The sequence below is a fragment of the Parasteatoda tepidariorum genome, chromosome 5, assembly GCF_982258835.1.
Source record: "Parasteatoda tepidariorum strain Cologne lab strain chromosome 5, Ptep-v5.0, whole genome shotgun sequence".
NCBI lineage: Eukaryota > Metazoa > Arthropoda > Arachnida > Araneae > Theridiidae > Parasteatoda > Parasteatoda tepidariorum.
In genome coordinates this window covers 34,888,449-34,906,478 of record NC_141759.1, presented here as the reverse complement: position 1 = coordinate 34,906,478, position 18,030 = coordinate 34,888,449, and the positions used below count along the sequence as shown (strand labels likewise).

The 18,030-nt window shown below is 29.8% G+C and overlaps 1 protein-coding gene across 5 annotated transcripts in view; it reads right to left on the bottom strand.

Moving 5' to 3' along the window:
* The window catches only part of VAChT (Vesicular acetylcholine transporter), a 298,477-nt gene that overhangs the window by 239,954 nt on the left and 40,493 nt on the right, over positions 1–18,030 (bottom strand). Inside the window, exon 2 of one of the 5 annotated variants that reach the window (XM_071184879.2) lies at positions 9,082–12,637. The exons of the other annotated variants lie outside the window; for them this stretch is intronic. Coding sequence (XP_071040980.1) covers positions 10,368–12,098 — 1,731 coding nt within the window. The 5' untranslated portion in view covers positions 12,099–12,637 and the 3' untranslated portion in view covers positions 9,082–10,367. Of the gene's footprint in view, positions 1–9,081; positions 12,638–18,030 lie in introns of those variants that run through there. 5 annotated transcript variants of the gene reach the window in all.

Here is an 18,030-nt window from a genome sequence, read left to right as displayed (position 1 = left end):
GATTGGCACATCAAATTTTCTAAAAAAGAGAAACTGATTTTTTGTCGTGATTTTAGAATTATTTTCTGATATAAAAAAAGTAGATGTGGTATATAGTATATAAGTAGTATATAGTGGTATATGGTATATAAGTGACACATAGGAAACATAATTTTTATAAATTAAAAATAGTAAACGAAATAAATGTGTTTAATTTTTATGAAAACATATTTCTGTTTTAATTTTAACCCTTTCGTTACTGCAGTCTACGTTGTGGAAGTAAAAGCAGCGCACCACGCCACGAAGTGTGCACATTACATGTTGAGATCTCTTTTTATATTATACTTTTGTAAATGGAAAATACTTCACACCTAAATATAACACTCAGAAGAAACTTGTTTCGAGTTACAAAATATATTACCGTTTTGAAATATACTTTTACTGATATTAATCAAATACAGGTAAAATTAATTACTGGTAATGTGTATTAGGTAAATGGAATACAAACCAATGGCAGTTTAAATCAGATCGGGACGGTTACCAAACGGTATCACGCTTACGCCAGCTTATTACGACGCTCGTACGCACAAGGAATTGAGTGGATACCGATTAACACGTTCACGCCGGGGTGACCCACCGGTGGGTCACGCTAGATTGTCTCATCTTGGCAGCGCACCGGAGTAAAAACTGGTAACAATAAATTTCATTTTTTAGTTTTTTTCCGGGAATAATAAAAATCCATAACTACCAATTGTTTTTTACGGATGCAATCTTTATATTGAATTGCTTCTTCGCCGTGATAAATTTCCTTACAGTGAATTGTGATTGTTGAGAATAGATTAACTCCTCCCGAGTATTATCTAATATTGAGATAGTTCTTCTACCAGTATTTTCACTTTCCCCGTTCCAGTATTTTCACTTTTCCCGGCGTGAACGTGTTAAATGAGTCTCTCGTACACACACGGCACCACTTGGATACCAGCTAAGGACGCAGTTCGTAACGAAAGTAATATATTCTTAGTTTGTATTTTTTTTAAAGTTAAAAAATAATAACTAATAGAAAATATTGAAAATGAAATATTGGTAATGTGTATTAGGTTAATGGTATACAAACCAGTGGCAGCTTGAATCAGAACGGGACGGGTACTAAGCTGTATCATGCTGACATTGAGTACACACGGGGCATTGCGTGAATGCCGGTCGAATACAGTGCTCGCACACACAAGGCATTGCATGGATACCGGCAAAATGCGGTGCTCGTACACACAAGACATCGCGTGGGTTCTGGCTAAATACAGCGCTCGTACACACAGGACATCGCGTGGGTGCCGGTCAAATACGGCGCTCGTACACACAGGTCATCACGTGGATGCCAGATAAATACAGCGCTCGTAACGAAATGTATAATATATTGTTAGTTTATATTTTTAAAAAAAGTTAAAAAATAATGACTAATAGAATATCATACAATCTTAAGTATTATCATGTTAATGTTTGAGAATAAATGTTGTCAAAACAAGTCATTGGGCTTTCACAGGATTTTTAATAATACATTTTACACATACAAACAAATCATTTAAGAGTACAGTTAAATTAGTGTTTCATAGAATTCAAATATTTTAAACCACGGTACTTGGCTATTCTTACAAACAACACTTATTAAAGTCTTCAACCATTTTTTATACATATTTCTTAAAAAGTTCCTAACATTTACTCGAATGATAAATATTAGTTCATGTTGTGTAACTCCATTCACCAATTCCTACTCATACACCTAATGTTTTATGCATTAAAGATTTGAACTAAATTTCATGAAAAATCTTTTCTTTTTTTTGACATAAAAACTCAGAAGATTATTACATTTTGCTCTTAGGAATTTTATTTTATTCTAGTAAATATGCGCAAAAATTCTTCACCCCTCTTCATTCTTTTTATTAAAAAAATACATAAATATATTAATGTTTGCATTAAGCAAGTAAAATTTTCATTCATGTATTCAACACCATTATGTCCCATATGCTTTCCATATTCATTTACTCTACCAGAATTGTTCTGGTCACAACATACAATTTAAAAATAAAAAAGCTTATTTCTTAAATTAAAGCCGTTTTCTATCAATCAGTAGCATTTAATTAACATCTATATAATAATAGCTTAATTAATATCTAATATCAGTAGTATTTAATTAATATCAGTAGTAATAGCTAATATCTGTTAAAATGGATAAGGAAATGGGAAAAGGAATAAGGAATGGAAAAGGTTTATTCACTTTTAAGTTTTGTATTTTTTACTAAATGTGCGATAATAAGAACTATAATTTTGAAAACCAAAATTTCTGGTAAGCCGTCACCATACAAACGAAAAAATTACCAATTTAATGTGTTAAATGTCTTATATTTTTATTAAACAAAATTCTAGTTTTTTATTATCAAATATATCATTACCATATAGTAGGCTAATTTTTCCAGAATTTTTTCCGCCATGCAACAAGTAAGTTGAACTGCTAGATAATTAAATGTTGATTCACCCTCTAAGGGGTGATAGAATAAAATTTGTTCCACTCATTTTCGACAATGATGCAAACCAGTAAAATTGTTATGGTTTCTATTTTTCAAACAACGCGAGACTGGTAAACTACTCTAAATTCAGAAAAATATAAAAAAGGCCGGTGCGTTGCTGAATTCTGTTGGTCAAAGGTCACACTTGCTAATGTCCAGTTAAACTGAAGTTTTCAATTGAACTTTACTATTCCGGAAAAGAGTTAAAGCGATTATATTAATCATTCCTTATTTTATTTTACTTTATAACCGTCGTTGAACAGCCGACCCAATTTTTGGGTTTACGACTGCTAACATTCAACTCCGTAGCCTTGTAATTTTGAACCCAATCCAGAAGACAAGGGAACTCCTGGAACAAGTATTGGGAGAAATTTGCCTTCGTGGAGGACTTTTAGATGGAACTAACCAGCATTTGCGCTACGTGGAGAGGAAAACCACGAGAACCTTCCATGATTAGCCTGACGGCAAATGGACTCTAACCCATGATCCATCTACCACTGAGGATATTTCATGTCAGCACTGTGGTCGGTGCAACCGGATGCGGATTCGTATCGACCAGCCATTGTTGGATTCGAACCCGGTTCAGGGCAAATACAATGTCTGCTTCGTATCCCGATGAGGACTTCTTATATTGCTAACAGTTGACATAAATTATTCACTGGCAAATCAACTAGGTAGGCGTCCCCGTTAATGTAGGGAAAAATTCAAAATTTTAGTGATTTTCCTCTGCACTTATACTGATTTTGAAATTCTCCAACGAAAACAAGTTCACCACAACACATTAACCGCAAATTTGATTGTTACCGTCTGTTCAACCTAGACAACACAATAAAACTGAAATAGGAATTTGACAGCAGTGCTTTGAAAAAGGCAGCGATAAATGCTAACTCGACCTCAACAGATGATTAAATTACGAAATTGATTGCGTCGAAAAATAGTTTTTACATAAAACTTTGAACAAAAAAACTTTTTTTCTGAAGCATTTCAACGTACATTTTAACTGTAATTATTGTATTAATTCATGCTTAACGCAATTTTCGAAACAGAATTCTTGATTAAAATGAAATTGGGTTTCTAAATTTCAATGTAACACTAACAGAAAATCTTTAGTCCTTACTCTTAACTTATCGCATTCCAATTTTGTATTCACATTTTTTGTATTGACTCAAAATTCACTTATCAATTCAAATTACTTCTTATTTTTAACAAAAGTTCGATTATCATATAATTTAGAAGAAAAAAATAATGGTTAAGGGTGAGCAATTTTTGTGCATATTCTAATCTCAGTTAAGCAGAACTATATCAAACATATTTTTGTGAAAGAATTTTTCACAGTTGCACATCATTAGGATAAATGTTGCTACATATCATGTTTGATTATTACATAAGGTAAACAAAAGTTTTTCAGTAGCTATTTTTACAAAGCCTTGCTCAAATTAACTGAAAAAATATCTAAAGGCATTCATAGGGACATGAAAGATTCAGCTAGAATTTTTGGAATTTAAAAATAAAGACTACAGTTATAAACACATTTCACAGAATATAAATTATTTAAATTGACTACAATTATCACAGCATAGAATACGATATAATTCAATTTCACAACATTTTTTTTAACTGAAATCCTTTTAGATTCTATATAATAATTAACAAATTGATAAATTCTCGTATATGCCTATAATATGATATGTAATAGAAACAATTTACTTATCACATCCATTATATTAGTGATTTGTGTGATATGAAATTTAAATAAGGTTTTATTGAGAGATAATAATAAACTACTGAATTTTTATTTTTTTTTAAAATAGAAAAGTAGGTGTGAATTGCAAATTAAGCGTAATGAATACGTTTTATTATTATTGTCTTTGATAGAAGAGCATTACATTCCAGAAAATATTTTGATTTATTTTTATTCTTTTATGTAACGGAAAAATGTCAAAAAGGAGCCTGATTACTGTTTGCAATAAAACCTTCCAGTTGAATTTCATGTTTCCTAAAAAAAATTCATATTTTACAAGCATTCAAAAACTTTCTATTCATTCATATTTTACTCAAATATGAAAGAATTCATATTTGAGTATATGAGAATATATGAGAATATATGAAAATATGAAAGAATTCATATTTTTGTAATACTTTATTGCAGTCAAAGTAATTTCTCCGTTAGTTGAATGATGCAATACAATATTTATAGAAAAACATTAATAATCTATCAAAATGTGATATTTGTTGAATAACGAGTCTGGACAGGTTCTTCAAACAGAAGTTTAAGTTAAAAAAAGGATTAAGAATTTTCCAGAGAGCTTTAAATTCATAATAATACTAACAAAATCTTTGTCTTCATACTGACTGCCTGTCTTTTATATAACTTTTAAAAAAAACTTATTAAACTTTCAGATAATTTTAAACACTTTATTTTAACGCCTTAAATATATTAACATTCTAACGAACTGGAACATATTATTTACAACATAATGCATTAATAATTATGTAACAAATATCATTGATTTTATTTAAATAATTTAAACATTTTCTTTATCATCAACAAATAAAAAATAGTAAGTTATAATTCATCTTTTTTTAAAAAATATTTTTTGATTTTATTGAAATTTATTGTCATGAAAAGTTTCAAATTTACATTTTTTTATGTCTTCATAAACTAAGCTAAATACTTTTGTCACGTCGTTAATTCCTGAATTATTTATAAAACATTAAATCACAATAAATTACTAAATTTCAGACATTTGCATTACAATAAAAAAACAATTTATGCAAAGTAAAACATTTCCAAGCGAATATATTTTGCTAATTATAATGTTATATCCAAAGCTTTTAATTAAAATAAGTACTTCATCTTGATAAATTATCTTTTACCAAACAAAGAAATAATAAAAATTATTTCACGTATATGATAAAAAGAAACACATAATGCATTAAACAAAAATACAAAATATGTCTTAAAAAAATTAATTTTTTTAAGCTTTGGAAGGATTGAAAAACAGAAAGTTCGAAAAAGAAAAAAAATAATTTAAAAAGAAAATATTTTTTATTATTCATTTCCCTATATTTTGAAAATGGTAAGATTAAATGTGATCTTATTTTTCAAAAATAAATAAAAAATATACTTTAGAAAAAGAGCTGGGCAACTGAAATAGCATTACATAATTAGACAATAAGACAAGATACAACATTTATGTTTTCCCCGTATGTTCTTCATTTCTTAGAACAAGTTGATGTAAGTTTAAAAGTTTATTTTATCATTTCGATAATGGGAGAGTTTTGTAACACAAAGCTTGCTCCAACTAGCATAAATATATTCAATTAGTCAGTTTATAGCTCAATATAATCAACTTTTATAGCACAAATAAAAATTGACAAAATTGTTCTTTATTCCATACTAAATATTTTATCAATGTTTTAACGATTTTATAAGAAGGACGAACTAAAAAAAATACTAAAATCTTACCTAACAGAAATATTTGATTAGTCATATTCAGAAACTTAAGGAGCAGTCCAACTGCATTTTGTATCAACCGGTTTGCCGAAATTGCACCAATGAAATTCTCAATTTCCTAATGCGTATTTCAAATAAATTCTCATTATAATGAAAAAATTTCACCTCAAAATTTGATTGGCTCAGCGTCATAAAATATTTTTCATTACAAATGAAAATTTGTAATCGAAATATTTTAATTCAATACTAAATCATTTGTTTACATCAAAAAAAGAGAAGGAGTAGACATCTCCACTTTTTTATCCAATTTAGCTTTTTCAACTCTTTACATACGACAACGGTTTTAACCGTTTCAACAACCGCCGTGCACTCCACTCATTACTTGTTACAGAACTCGCCCATTATTATATCAGTTTTGACATCAGCCACAACAATACAAGCTGAAACTGAAATTTGAAAACAACATATAGCGACACAAAAAAATTTTTATAACTACAATGCCATTTTTAAAATTTTCAACTCATCAAAGCAATAACATGAAACGAAAATATCGTACAATAGTTATAGCTACAACATCATCAGTTCACTTATACAATGTAATAGTACTGTATATTACTGATCTCTTTAACTATAATCACGTTTTATTGAGCTATATACTGCACTCAAGCTTTTGCAAACATTCATAACACTTACCTATGGTTTTATACATATGTACAAATGTGCGTCTAAAGGGTACAACTTTAAGAGTGAAAAAAGTTTTAAAGTATTTTTTTAATATGAATAGTAGAGTAGTGTGGTCAGAATTAAACTGACGTTAATATTATGAATCATAAAAAGTACTTTTCCCTTATAAGGACCATGCTTGTTTGAAGTTACTTATCTAGTAGAAAATTATACCTAGCCATGAATTGTCCACATAATGTTGCATTATTCTCGCCATAAATTGTTCTATGTATAACAAAAACCTTTTATTCAAAATCGAACTGTAGATAAAATTAAATACCGAATTTCAAGTGGTTTGCTGACACATATCTACCAAAACAATTTTATCCGAATCTCCTAGAACAAGCACAACTTTTTTGTTGAAAACGTAAAAACATAATATAAAACAAATTTTAGTTTACAAATTCAAAAAGGCAACGTTTAGATTGCAAAATAACAGTAAAAAAATTATTATATTATGTAACACTTACGTTTCCCAGAATCTAAGAGAAAGCCTTAACCATTATTAATAAACGTGCACGAGTTAAATTTTCAATCAATATTTAGGTTAGGTCAATTGTGTAGATTTCGAGTTAAATTAAAATTTTTGGAGACCTAAATGTTGCATATGTTTTACAGTTTGCTTACATTCAACCACATTTTTAAACTAAAAAATTTAAAAGTATGATTTTAAGCAAAAAAGCGTGGACTTTTTGTCCACAAGTGATGAAAAATCAGGCGCAATCCAGAAGATAAAATACTTTTTTAATTTGGCTAACAGAAATTTGGTAAATATGGAACCTGACCACCGTAATATCTTTTAACAGATTTAAAATTTTAAATTTAGCAAAAAAAAAATTTTTTTGTAAAATTCCACCTTGAATATTTCGCATAATGCCATGAGGCAAAATAGTGCCCTTCATTAAGACATGGTCATTGTGAGGGAAGAGTACAAGAAAGGTATGAGTGTTCATGTTTTGCTATTTCTTATACATTTTATTCATGTGGCTACGTATTTATTAGGGACGTGTTCTCATCGTTGTAAGGTCTATAAAAAGATCTAACCATAAATTTTAACATGCAAAAATTGCACCTGAGTAACCCACCTTGCAAGAACGTCATGTATGATTAAGATAAACATTAGGAAATTGCTTTCTTCATTTGAGGAATTCATTATACAGTTATACATCAAATTAAATTTTTGAAATGGAACTTACATGTATAATACTCAAAATTAGCTCTGCAAGACTTTAAATTCAACCTTGCATACTTATTTATTTTTGTTTAGGGACAGTTCACAATTTATGTTTTATTGAAACCTGAATTTATGATTTACTTACTATTTATGATCACGTATTTGAAACTTAATACGATCCCTGAAAAACTTTAAATGAAATCTTAGATATTAATTTCAGGTTCAAAGACAAATTTCTGCGTTTATGTTCAATATAAATTGAAGATATGAATTGATTAAGTGTTGAACAAACTAATAAAAATTGAATAAACAAAATTTTTAATAATTTTAAATTTTTACGTCAGTTGCATGCATAAAAATTTTGCTTTAACCAATTTAATTAAAGTAATAAAATTTGTCTTGTAACGTTGCATGAAAACTGTTATTAATAATTCAACTTGTTTAAGCTTTGAGTTTAACACTTTTACAATTTTTATCGGTGATAATTAAACGAATAATAAATGAACTTCGCTTATATGATTAATAAATACTGATTAATAAAATATAATACTTCATAATTCATGAAATAAATATATTTTATTTATTATAATTAAAATTATTATTTATTATGAATAACTGAAGTAAATTATCCAGCACAGCTTAACTACTTTATTTTCTACATATATAAAATTTCCGTAATTTACTATACCTGATTATATGTTCTAACTTGAATAAGGTAAAGTCTTAGTGATGATTCAGTTTATTTAAAATTTCGTTCTTAATTAATATTTATGAACGAAATGGTAATGATTTGGTTAAATACGGATTGAATTTGATGATAAATACCTTTAGTTTTCAAATTATAATTTCTGTTGCAATTAAAAATACAAAATAAATATATTAATTAAAAAAAGAATACTTTATAAACTGAAGTCACAAAAAGTGTTTTATTAGATATTTTTATCAATATCTAACAGAAAAAAGTTCGAAAGTAACTTTTTTTGCATTTAGATTATAATCAAAACAAATAATATGATTTTCATGGGAAAAAAATATAGCAAACAGTATGCGTTATACATTGAATGATATATAGTAATGGAAAGATGGATTTATCAAAAGCACAGAAGCAGAAGAGTGAATTTATCCGTTAGACACACAATATTTAAAAAGAAACATTTAACAAATTCGAAATATTTTAGTATTTTCATAGATTTTTCTTTCTTTTTCTTTTAATTTGAAATATGAAAAAAAACATACAGATAGCAAATAAGTTTTTAACTTGCATATTATTAACTTAATTCAGGATTAGGTTGTCTCTAAGACATCGTAATAAGATATCAATATTATTTGAAAATCGGCAGAACCCTAGAGAGTATTTTTTTTTTTAAATTTAAGCTATTAGTACAAGTACATATCGACTATGACAATAATAATGATTCTTAAATAATTGCCGTTTCCGAAAATTAAGTATTCAAAAACACGTAAATTAAAGTATTCTAAGACATCGTTATAAGATTTTAATATTATTTGAAAATCAATAGAACCCTGGAGTTTTTTTGTAAAAAAAAAACTGAAACTATAAGTACTAGTGCATATCGACTATAACAATAATATTGATTCTCAAATAATTGCCGTTTCCGAAAATTAAAGTATTCATGGGTAATAAAAGTTCTTTTTTCTTATTTTAAATTTATTTGCTCAGTGTTTTTTAAAGCAAATAAAATAGTATGAACTTAAATAAAAGTACATTAATATACATAACATTAAAATTAGTTGTTTTAGCATCAGTTTCAAGCATCAATATGATAATTATTTTTAAGTAACTTATTCTTGTACAAATATTTTAAAACATTCTTAAACAATGTGTTTGAAGAAAGTAATACATTAATGATTGAACAAAATAATATTCCTTTTTTCGTAAAATAAGATAAAAAATTTTCTAGAATTTCTAACTAAAATTTAAAGTTCATATTTTAGAGAGATTTTGCACTTTCGTGAAGTATCCTGCAGGTTCATGTACGCATGTTCTGAGTCACGGCGTTAACATGGAACAATTTCCCTTTACTACAGAGCTTGCAGAGAATACACGTAAGCCAACTTGCGAGATGCTATGTGAAAATCCTATCTCTCAGTTATTCTTTACAGAACATTACAAAATCCAATTACTGATAACAAGGCTTAATCAAATTCTTTGATTATTGCTGTGAAGGATTATCACAAATTAGATTGCTGAAACTCTTTCATCATCTTCATTACTCCATGCAGATAGATATCAAGAATAAATTAAATGTGTTTAGAACACTCAATTAATACCTAGATAAATTTCATTTATCCTATAAGAAGTTCTATACGGTTCGAACTAAGAACTCGTGAAGCTTCTTTGTCAATCTGCAACAAGTCTCATCTAGCATTTAAGAACGTCATAACTATTTATCTTCTCAAGTTCCTAGTTCAAAACAACGGGGCATGTTATAATTTTAATCATATACACCTACTGTCAATCTTCGTCTGAACCATTTATCATTTTTTCCATGTCTGCAGACCTATAACCTTTAGGCTTCGGTTTCCTCTGTTGCTGTTCAGGAAGGGTATTTTGTGTTGTTGATCTGGAAGAGTGATTGGTCATAGGCTGTGGCTGACGAAACGGATTCGTGTCTACTACAGGTTGATTAGCTGTTGGCTGTCCTTGGAACAGCTGTTGCTGAGGTTGGCTTTGCTGAGATTGGAATAAATCTGGTTGCAGGTTGGTTGATTCCTCTGTCAAATTTACAGCATTACCGTTATTCACCGTAAATGTTTTGTATTGTGGAGCTGGAATCTCATCAAGATCAATTTGTTCTTCCTTGAATGTATCGTAATCGTATACGTGACGTAACATAAAAAGTGCTGGTACATATCCAAGGTTGGTGACGGCTATCAGAATATTTAAACCTCCGAATCCTACAGTAGAAACGATTCCTCCTGCTATAATTGGACCGATCGCATATGCTAGAGAATAGGATATATCCGCTATGGCATAAATTGAACCGTACACAGATACGTATCGTGTATCCACTAGATGACCAAGCATTGGTAACAATGATGTATCCACTTGCGCTATACCAAAACATATTCCAGATAAAGGTATCATGAGTACCCAAAAATTGTTCGACAAAGGGACAAATAAACTACTTATACCTTCAAGTCCTAACCCAGTAGCTGCAATAGCCCATTGGTACCTGGGGTATTTCTTGCACAGTTTTACTGTGGTATAGACGCCTATTACATGTGGTATAAATGCGGGTAGCCATACCATTCCTGTTTGCCATTCATCCACATTATCCATCGTTGCTTCCATCCATAGAGTTAGTGTTGGCTCTAAAAATGCAAGGGAAACATTCGCCATTACTAATGTACCTGCACAAACGAATATGTACTTATCTATGAACAACCTGTGAATGGGAGTTCCTTTTGGACGTTCAATGCCTTGCTGCTTCATGGCCATTTTCACTGGTCTCATTACGAACAGAAGAGCAAATCCATCCATGAGAGATATCATACTTAAGACAATAAATGGAACTTCTTTTCCTGCGAATTCATACAGGAATGCACCGAAAGGTGGTGCTACAAGACTTCCAAATGAAATGAAAGCTTGCGCAATACCAATTGCCTTGCTTCGAGCTTCGTCTTCGGTAAACCTATCAGCAATCATAGCCAAACCACCGGTATCTGCAAATGCTGATCCTACACCTTGGAGACTTCTGGCAAAAAAAAGGATACCATAACTTTGTCCACATGCAAACATAGCTGTGGAAATAAACATTATAGTAAGTCCTATCATCATTGGCGTGTCATAACCAATCTTATCAATGACTGTCCCTGAGAAGGGATTGATAAATAGCTGGACGATAGCTTTTGAAGCAAAAAGCATTCCTATAGCGCTATCTTCACCTTTATAATGAATCTTATCTTTGCCCTGTTTCCAATAGCTCAGATTGCTTCCTTCAGGAGCTGTGCTATTGTCCCATATCCGTTCTCCTTTCACAGTCTCCGTATCCCAAGTTTTAATTTCACGCAAATATGTTGGGATAATTGGCACGATTACCATGTATAACATGTTGTCCAGCAGCAAGGCAATACAAACAATGACTAGAACCATCTTCCTTTGGCTTTCGGGGTGTTCCAATTTATCATTGACACGCCGCCAAATTTGGGCGGCGTCCATGTTTATGACTGGTATGACTGTCATGGTTGTTAGCTTAAGGTAGAGATATTTTAATGATGAATTCGGTTATATCCATGAATAAGTACACTCCATCCAAATTTTGTTTAAAGTTCTTTATTTTTTAATTCTAGAACTAACTATGTTTTTTCAACATTATTCATATAATGTATTAGAACAATATACTGAAAGAACTGGAGTGGTTAATTTCTAAGGAATACTTCTTGGGTCACTTCTGTCAGTCGTTAGGATGCACTATTTATAGAATATGTATTTATGATTCTATGTGCCGTAGATAAAGTAGTAGCAGTAGATCTTCTGTATATAACTTTACTCCTGTATGCATTTAAGTGAAATATACCTTCTTTGTGGCGATGTAAACATCCACATTTGTCACCAGAAAAAGATTTTAAAAGAGCGCACATGCTCGTATTCTAAATTACCATCAAAGGACGTCGTCCTACTTCGGCCACAAACTCCAGCAGTTCTTGAAGTTATGCGACTCCCAAGGTCGGGGTGTGACATCTGGACACGTTTCCCTATCCTGCAGCCAGGAGCCTGGAGCCCTTGAAATAGAAATAAAAAAATTTTTTAGAAATTGTTTCTAACTTGTTGATTTTACAGTAAAAATTAAAATTTTGAATATTCTTCACACAAACTCAGGCGTTTGGCCACAGGTTAGGGAAAATGTATCCTTTTTACGAAATGTATCTTTTATGTATCCTTTTTAACGAATTTTAATCATTAAAAGCTAAAAACAAAATTTTATTTGTGATAATTACAATAGTTTAAGTATGATTAATAAAACTTATGATATTTTTAATTACAACAATGCAGTAAACAGTATAATAAACTAAAGAAAAAAAGTAATATTTTTCTACTAAAGCTGCACTATCTCATACATTGTAATTCCACAAATCTTTCCCACATTATTAAAAAATTGCTATGGACGCTAGTTCAAATAATTCTTAATTTCCTTTCTAAAATCAAGATTAGGGCTCAATTTCGTTTGCTAGCAAGTAGCAAATTGTTAGCTAAAAAATACCAAATGCTAGTTGCTTGTAACGTCTAATTGTCTGGATTTTCAATCATTTTTTTTCGTCTTTTTTTTGCGTCATTTTCAAATTCAGGTATTTTTAATACAATGTTATTACGACGTGTAATTTTTCGAATCAGAGTTATCACTTCTTGGCGCTCTCAATTAGCGACGATTTCATCCTGATCGTTTCCTTGGCAGTTTTTGCAGTTAGTTGTTTAACTTCCAGCCCTGTAATTTCCGGATTGTTTTTGAAATCTCGATGTTTTAAATACGGTATTATTACTACCGACGTATTCAGAATGTCGCATTTGAGTATTTAAGCTTTTATATTAGGACACATATTTAATAATTACCTTTGAGAGATCTTTTTATTGCAATAAGTCACACAGCAATGAGTATATTGAATTTTCTGCATCACACAACGAAATTCGTTACAGCTTTAAAACATGCTTGTATTAACCTTGATTTCGCTAGTAGCACTAGCACATTTTGCTACTGCTTTTGAAAAATATAATCATACCCTGATCACAACTATTTTTTTGAAAATATGAAATCAAATATTGAAGTATAACATTCTCTATTTACTAAAAATATTTTTTACAGCATTTAGAATGTATGTAAATTTATTAAATAATGTAAATTCATAGTCTGAGGATTATTGGACATTAGATGATTTAAATAAATAATTTTCTTAAGAATTTAAAATGTATGCTTACAAAAAAAAATAATTTCGGATTAACTTTGACTACCTCATTTAGTTTTCCATAAATCGTACAGTGCCAAATTATTACTTCAGACTAATGTTTGAATTAAATCAACATAAGTTACGTTCAGTAGTTCTTACAATTGCTTTTTACTCTGCAATTTAATTTTAATTGCAAAAAATTAATAATTCTGTTAACTGTTTACTTCCTTTTTTATGAAATACATGATTCATTTAAAATTACATAAAGAAAATAATCCAGCATTTCAATAGTATTATATAACATTGCACATTGCTAAATAAACATTTGGATTGTTTTGTAAAGTTTGGATAGTATTAAAAAATGATGAAATAATTAATAAAAAATTTAAAAAAAACTTATATCATTGGACATAATTAGAACTACGAAATATTTTAATTATTGTTTCAGTAGTGTTTAAAAAATTTTTCAAAACAGACAAGATATGCACCAAGAATAAATAATTAAAAGAGTTTGCACGTAGCAATGCTTGTCTTGTCAATTGTTGTGTCTCGTCTATACTGTTATACTACTTGTCTATTGTTATCTTGAATATTTTAAATCATTATACTGGATTAGTTAGATCAAAATATAATGTTTGATCAAATCAGTTATTATTTAAACTCATTTTTAATTTTAAAATCCAACGTATTTAGTACATTACAAGCAGTTATCTTTTTTAAATTTCTTTCCGACTTACAATTTTCTATTTAAATCTAACCAAAACTTGTACTGAGCAAGTAAATACGACAAGTAACACGTGACTAGAACTACCAAACAAACGAACATAACTAAAACTTCGAAATTTTTTAATTGTTTCAGTATCGTTTAAAAACAATTCAAAAAATTCTTGAGCAATGTTTTCCTTCTTATACGCTAGGGAACAATTTTTTTTCGGTTGTATGATAATTTTTTTTAATGTTCATATCGCTGATTTTAAATCTGCAATTTGTTTCTCTCTGTAAGCTACCGTATTTATGAAATTTAATTATATTTTATTTTATAACCAAGGTTAAACAGCCGACCCAATTATGGGTTTACGATTACTAATGTTCAACTACGTAGCCTTGTAATTTTGAACCCAATCCAAAAGAAATTTGCTTTCGTGGATGACTTTTTGATGGAACTAACCAGCATTTGATTTACATGGAGAGAAAAACCACGAAAATCTCTCACGGTAAGGGGACTCTAACCCATGATTCATCTACCACTGAGGATATTTCACGTTACCACTGAGGTCGGCGTAGGCAAGGTACGGAATTTGAATAGACCGGCAATCGCTGGGATTCGAACATGGTTCAACTAATTGGAAGGCAAACGCTCTATCCCCTGAACCACCACGACTTATTTCAATAATATAGACTGAAACAGGAATTTTTATAATTTATTGCCAACTAAGTGTTCCCATTTCTCCTGTATATAGGACATGAGGAGAGGAAGGAGAAAATGCATTTGAGTTTTTGATGTGGCAAGTTAAGATCATATGTTTCTTATCTTAAATGTTATTCGCAAGGAAGCAGACTAGTGTATATGCATGCATGTATAATCATGCATTCCTTATAAACTTGTACATTATGAGAAAAAATAAAATAAACTAAAAATATCATTTTGAAAAAGAAATCTGTAGTTTTCGAAACAAAACTAATTTTAGATTTGAAATTCTCACACCCGAATTGAATAAGGTCTTCTACAAATGCAAAAAGAAGATTGTTCGCCAATGTTATTAAGATTAATTTTAACATTAAAAATTATACTTATCACTGTCTAGAACAAAAGTAGTATTCAAAACCTCAACTTTTTACTTAATAATTTAATTTATCACTTTAAAATTTACTCCCGGTTTACAATTTTGTATAATTTACAAATTTGTGGCTCGGGGATAGTTAATAAATATTTTATTATAGCCCTCTGGTTGTCGTTAATTATCAAAGTACCCCGCTGTCAGACAATCTGAGAAGCCAACATGCATTATATATTTAACAGAAAAAAATGAACATTAATTTGAAACACATGAACTTTTACTTAAGTCTTCAAACTCTACTTTCGCCAAAGCATCCCTAAAACGTCCCAAAACACCCGCCGTCATTTACAGACTTAAGTCGGCTCACATGACTCGAGCATTAAAACGGTGTGCTACAACAACATCCACCAATCACATTTCCCTTCTACAACTACACTCAGAACAGGAGAGAGAGGTACCAAGAGTAAATAAATAAATAAAAAGAGTTGGCGCGTTTTAGCTTGATAAATTCGTTTTGAAAAGGCTAGTTCCGTGTAAAGAAATTCCAGGATACAGGAACTCCGGCTCGAGTAAAAAATAAATAAATAAATAGGTCTATAAAAAGAGAATGAAGGGGAAAGGGGGGCATAGGCCGTTAAAAGTGTAGGCTGCAGCACGTGCTGGCAGAGAAAGAACCTGCACACCGAGCGGACTTAAGGCCTTGTAATGGAGAACAGCACTCAGGATGATTACATCCACCTGCAAAATGTAGAAGATGGTGGCTTGGCGAGGGATTTTCTCCTAAATTTGGGCTCACAGAGATAATGCCCCAATTTGACTAAGATGATGTTGTTGCCAACTTTTGTCTTTACTGAATACAAAAGAGAGCGCATATTGTATTTCGAACTGATTATAGTTTTCAGTATTTTTTCTTTGATTCATTATCTTTCAAACACTTAACCTTTAGCAAAGTAAACAACCTAAGTAAAATTTGCTTAGGTTCTTATAATATTCCTAGGAAGTTTAATAAATTAAATTGCTCAATAAGTTAACTATTCAAATAATGTGTCCATAATATTTTTGTTAATCACATTTTAATCACATTTTTTTTCGATGAAATGCGTTGTTGAATAAATTATCTTATTGATAATTGTTACAATATAATGAAATTAAATTTTTATACTATTTAATAATAAAAAACAGCATTTCCAGGCAATTCAAATTTTATGGATTAGTTCTTTATAACAACAAGCAACATTTAAAGATTATGGGGAATGTTACAAGTGGGATATTTTCCAAAAGCTATATTCCTAACTTTATTTTATTTGTATGAAAATAGACGTTAAAAAATATAAGATAATAAAGATACTAAAAAAATTGTGTAAAATAGGGTAAACCAACCAGTGAAGGAACACTACCCAGTGAAGGAACATTTCATATATATTGATTAAAAATAAGAATTTGAAAGTTTTTCTTTAGATTGATTGGTAACAATAGCTTACTGCCAAACAATAGGAAGTCATCTAGCAATATTTTGGATTATCTGGTCAAATAGATTTCTCTGAAAAAATTTTTGAATTTGTTATTATCTCTGCAACACCTTGTTTCGTTGAAAAAATTATAAGGTGAGTGTTTGTACTTATATGTTTGAAGTGGAATTAATTGCATGTAGTAGTCTTATTTTTCTCACTGTGAAAAAGAGAATTCAAAATATAGTTATTGAAGTTACGTTTTATATTTTTTAAAGCACCATAGCATAATCAAGTACTGAGATAAGGGGGTGTTTATTCACTGGATCACCAAACGATGAAAAACCAGTGAAGGAACAAGTGTTCCTTTACTGGGTTTTTCTCCCAGTTAATGAAAAGAAAAGAAATTTTTTAATTTTCTTGTACTTTTAGTCATATTATACATCAAAATTCTGTTTAAAAGACAAAAAACAACTTCCAACCAGTGAAGGAACAGGCATGTTCCTTCACTGGATCACCAAACGATGAAAAACCAGTGAAGGAACAAGTGTTTCTTTACTGGGTTCATTTCTCAGTTAATGAAAATAAAAGAAATTTTGTAATTTTCTTGTACTTTTAGTCATATTATACATCAAAATTTTGTTTAAAAGACAAAAAACAGCTTCTAACCAGTGAAGAAACAGGCATATTCCTACACTGGGAATACTTCCAGTGAATGAACAGTGATGTGTGATATATGATTTTACATGACTCTAGAATAATTAATTCTGCTATATAGAGGACAACCGAAATTTTGTTAAAAATTGTATGAATAATTCCTGAAATAATTTCAGTTCAAAATGTTAATTTAATAGCTTAATTTATGAAAAATTATAATTTATATTTATTAACGGGTTGTGTAGTTACATCGAATTTTAGGCAACTTAATAAACAATGTTTACAAATCGAAAACTAATTAAATATAATCATAAAAATTTTAATAGAACATTTTTTCGCTGGCTTTTGCACC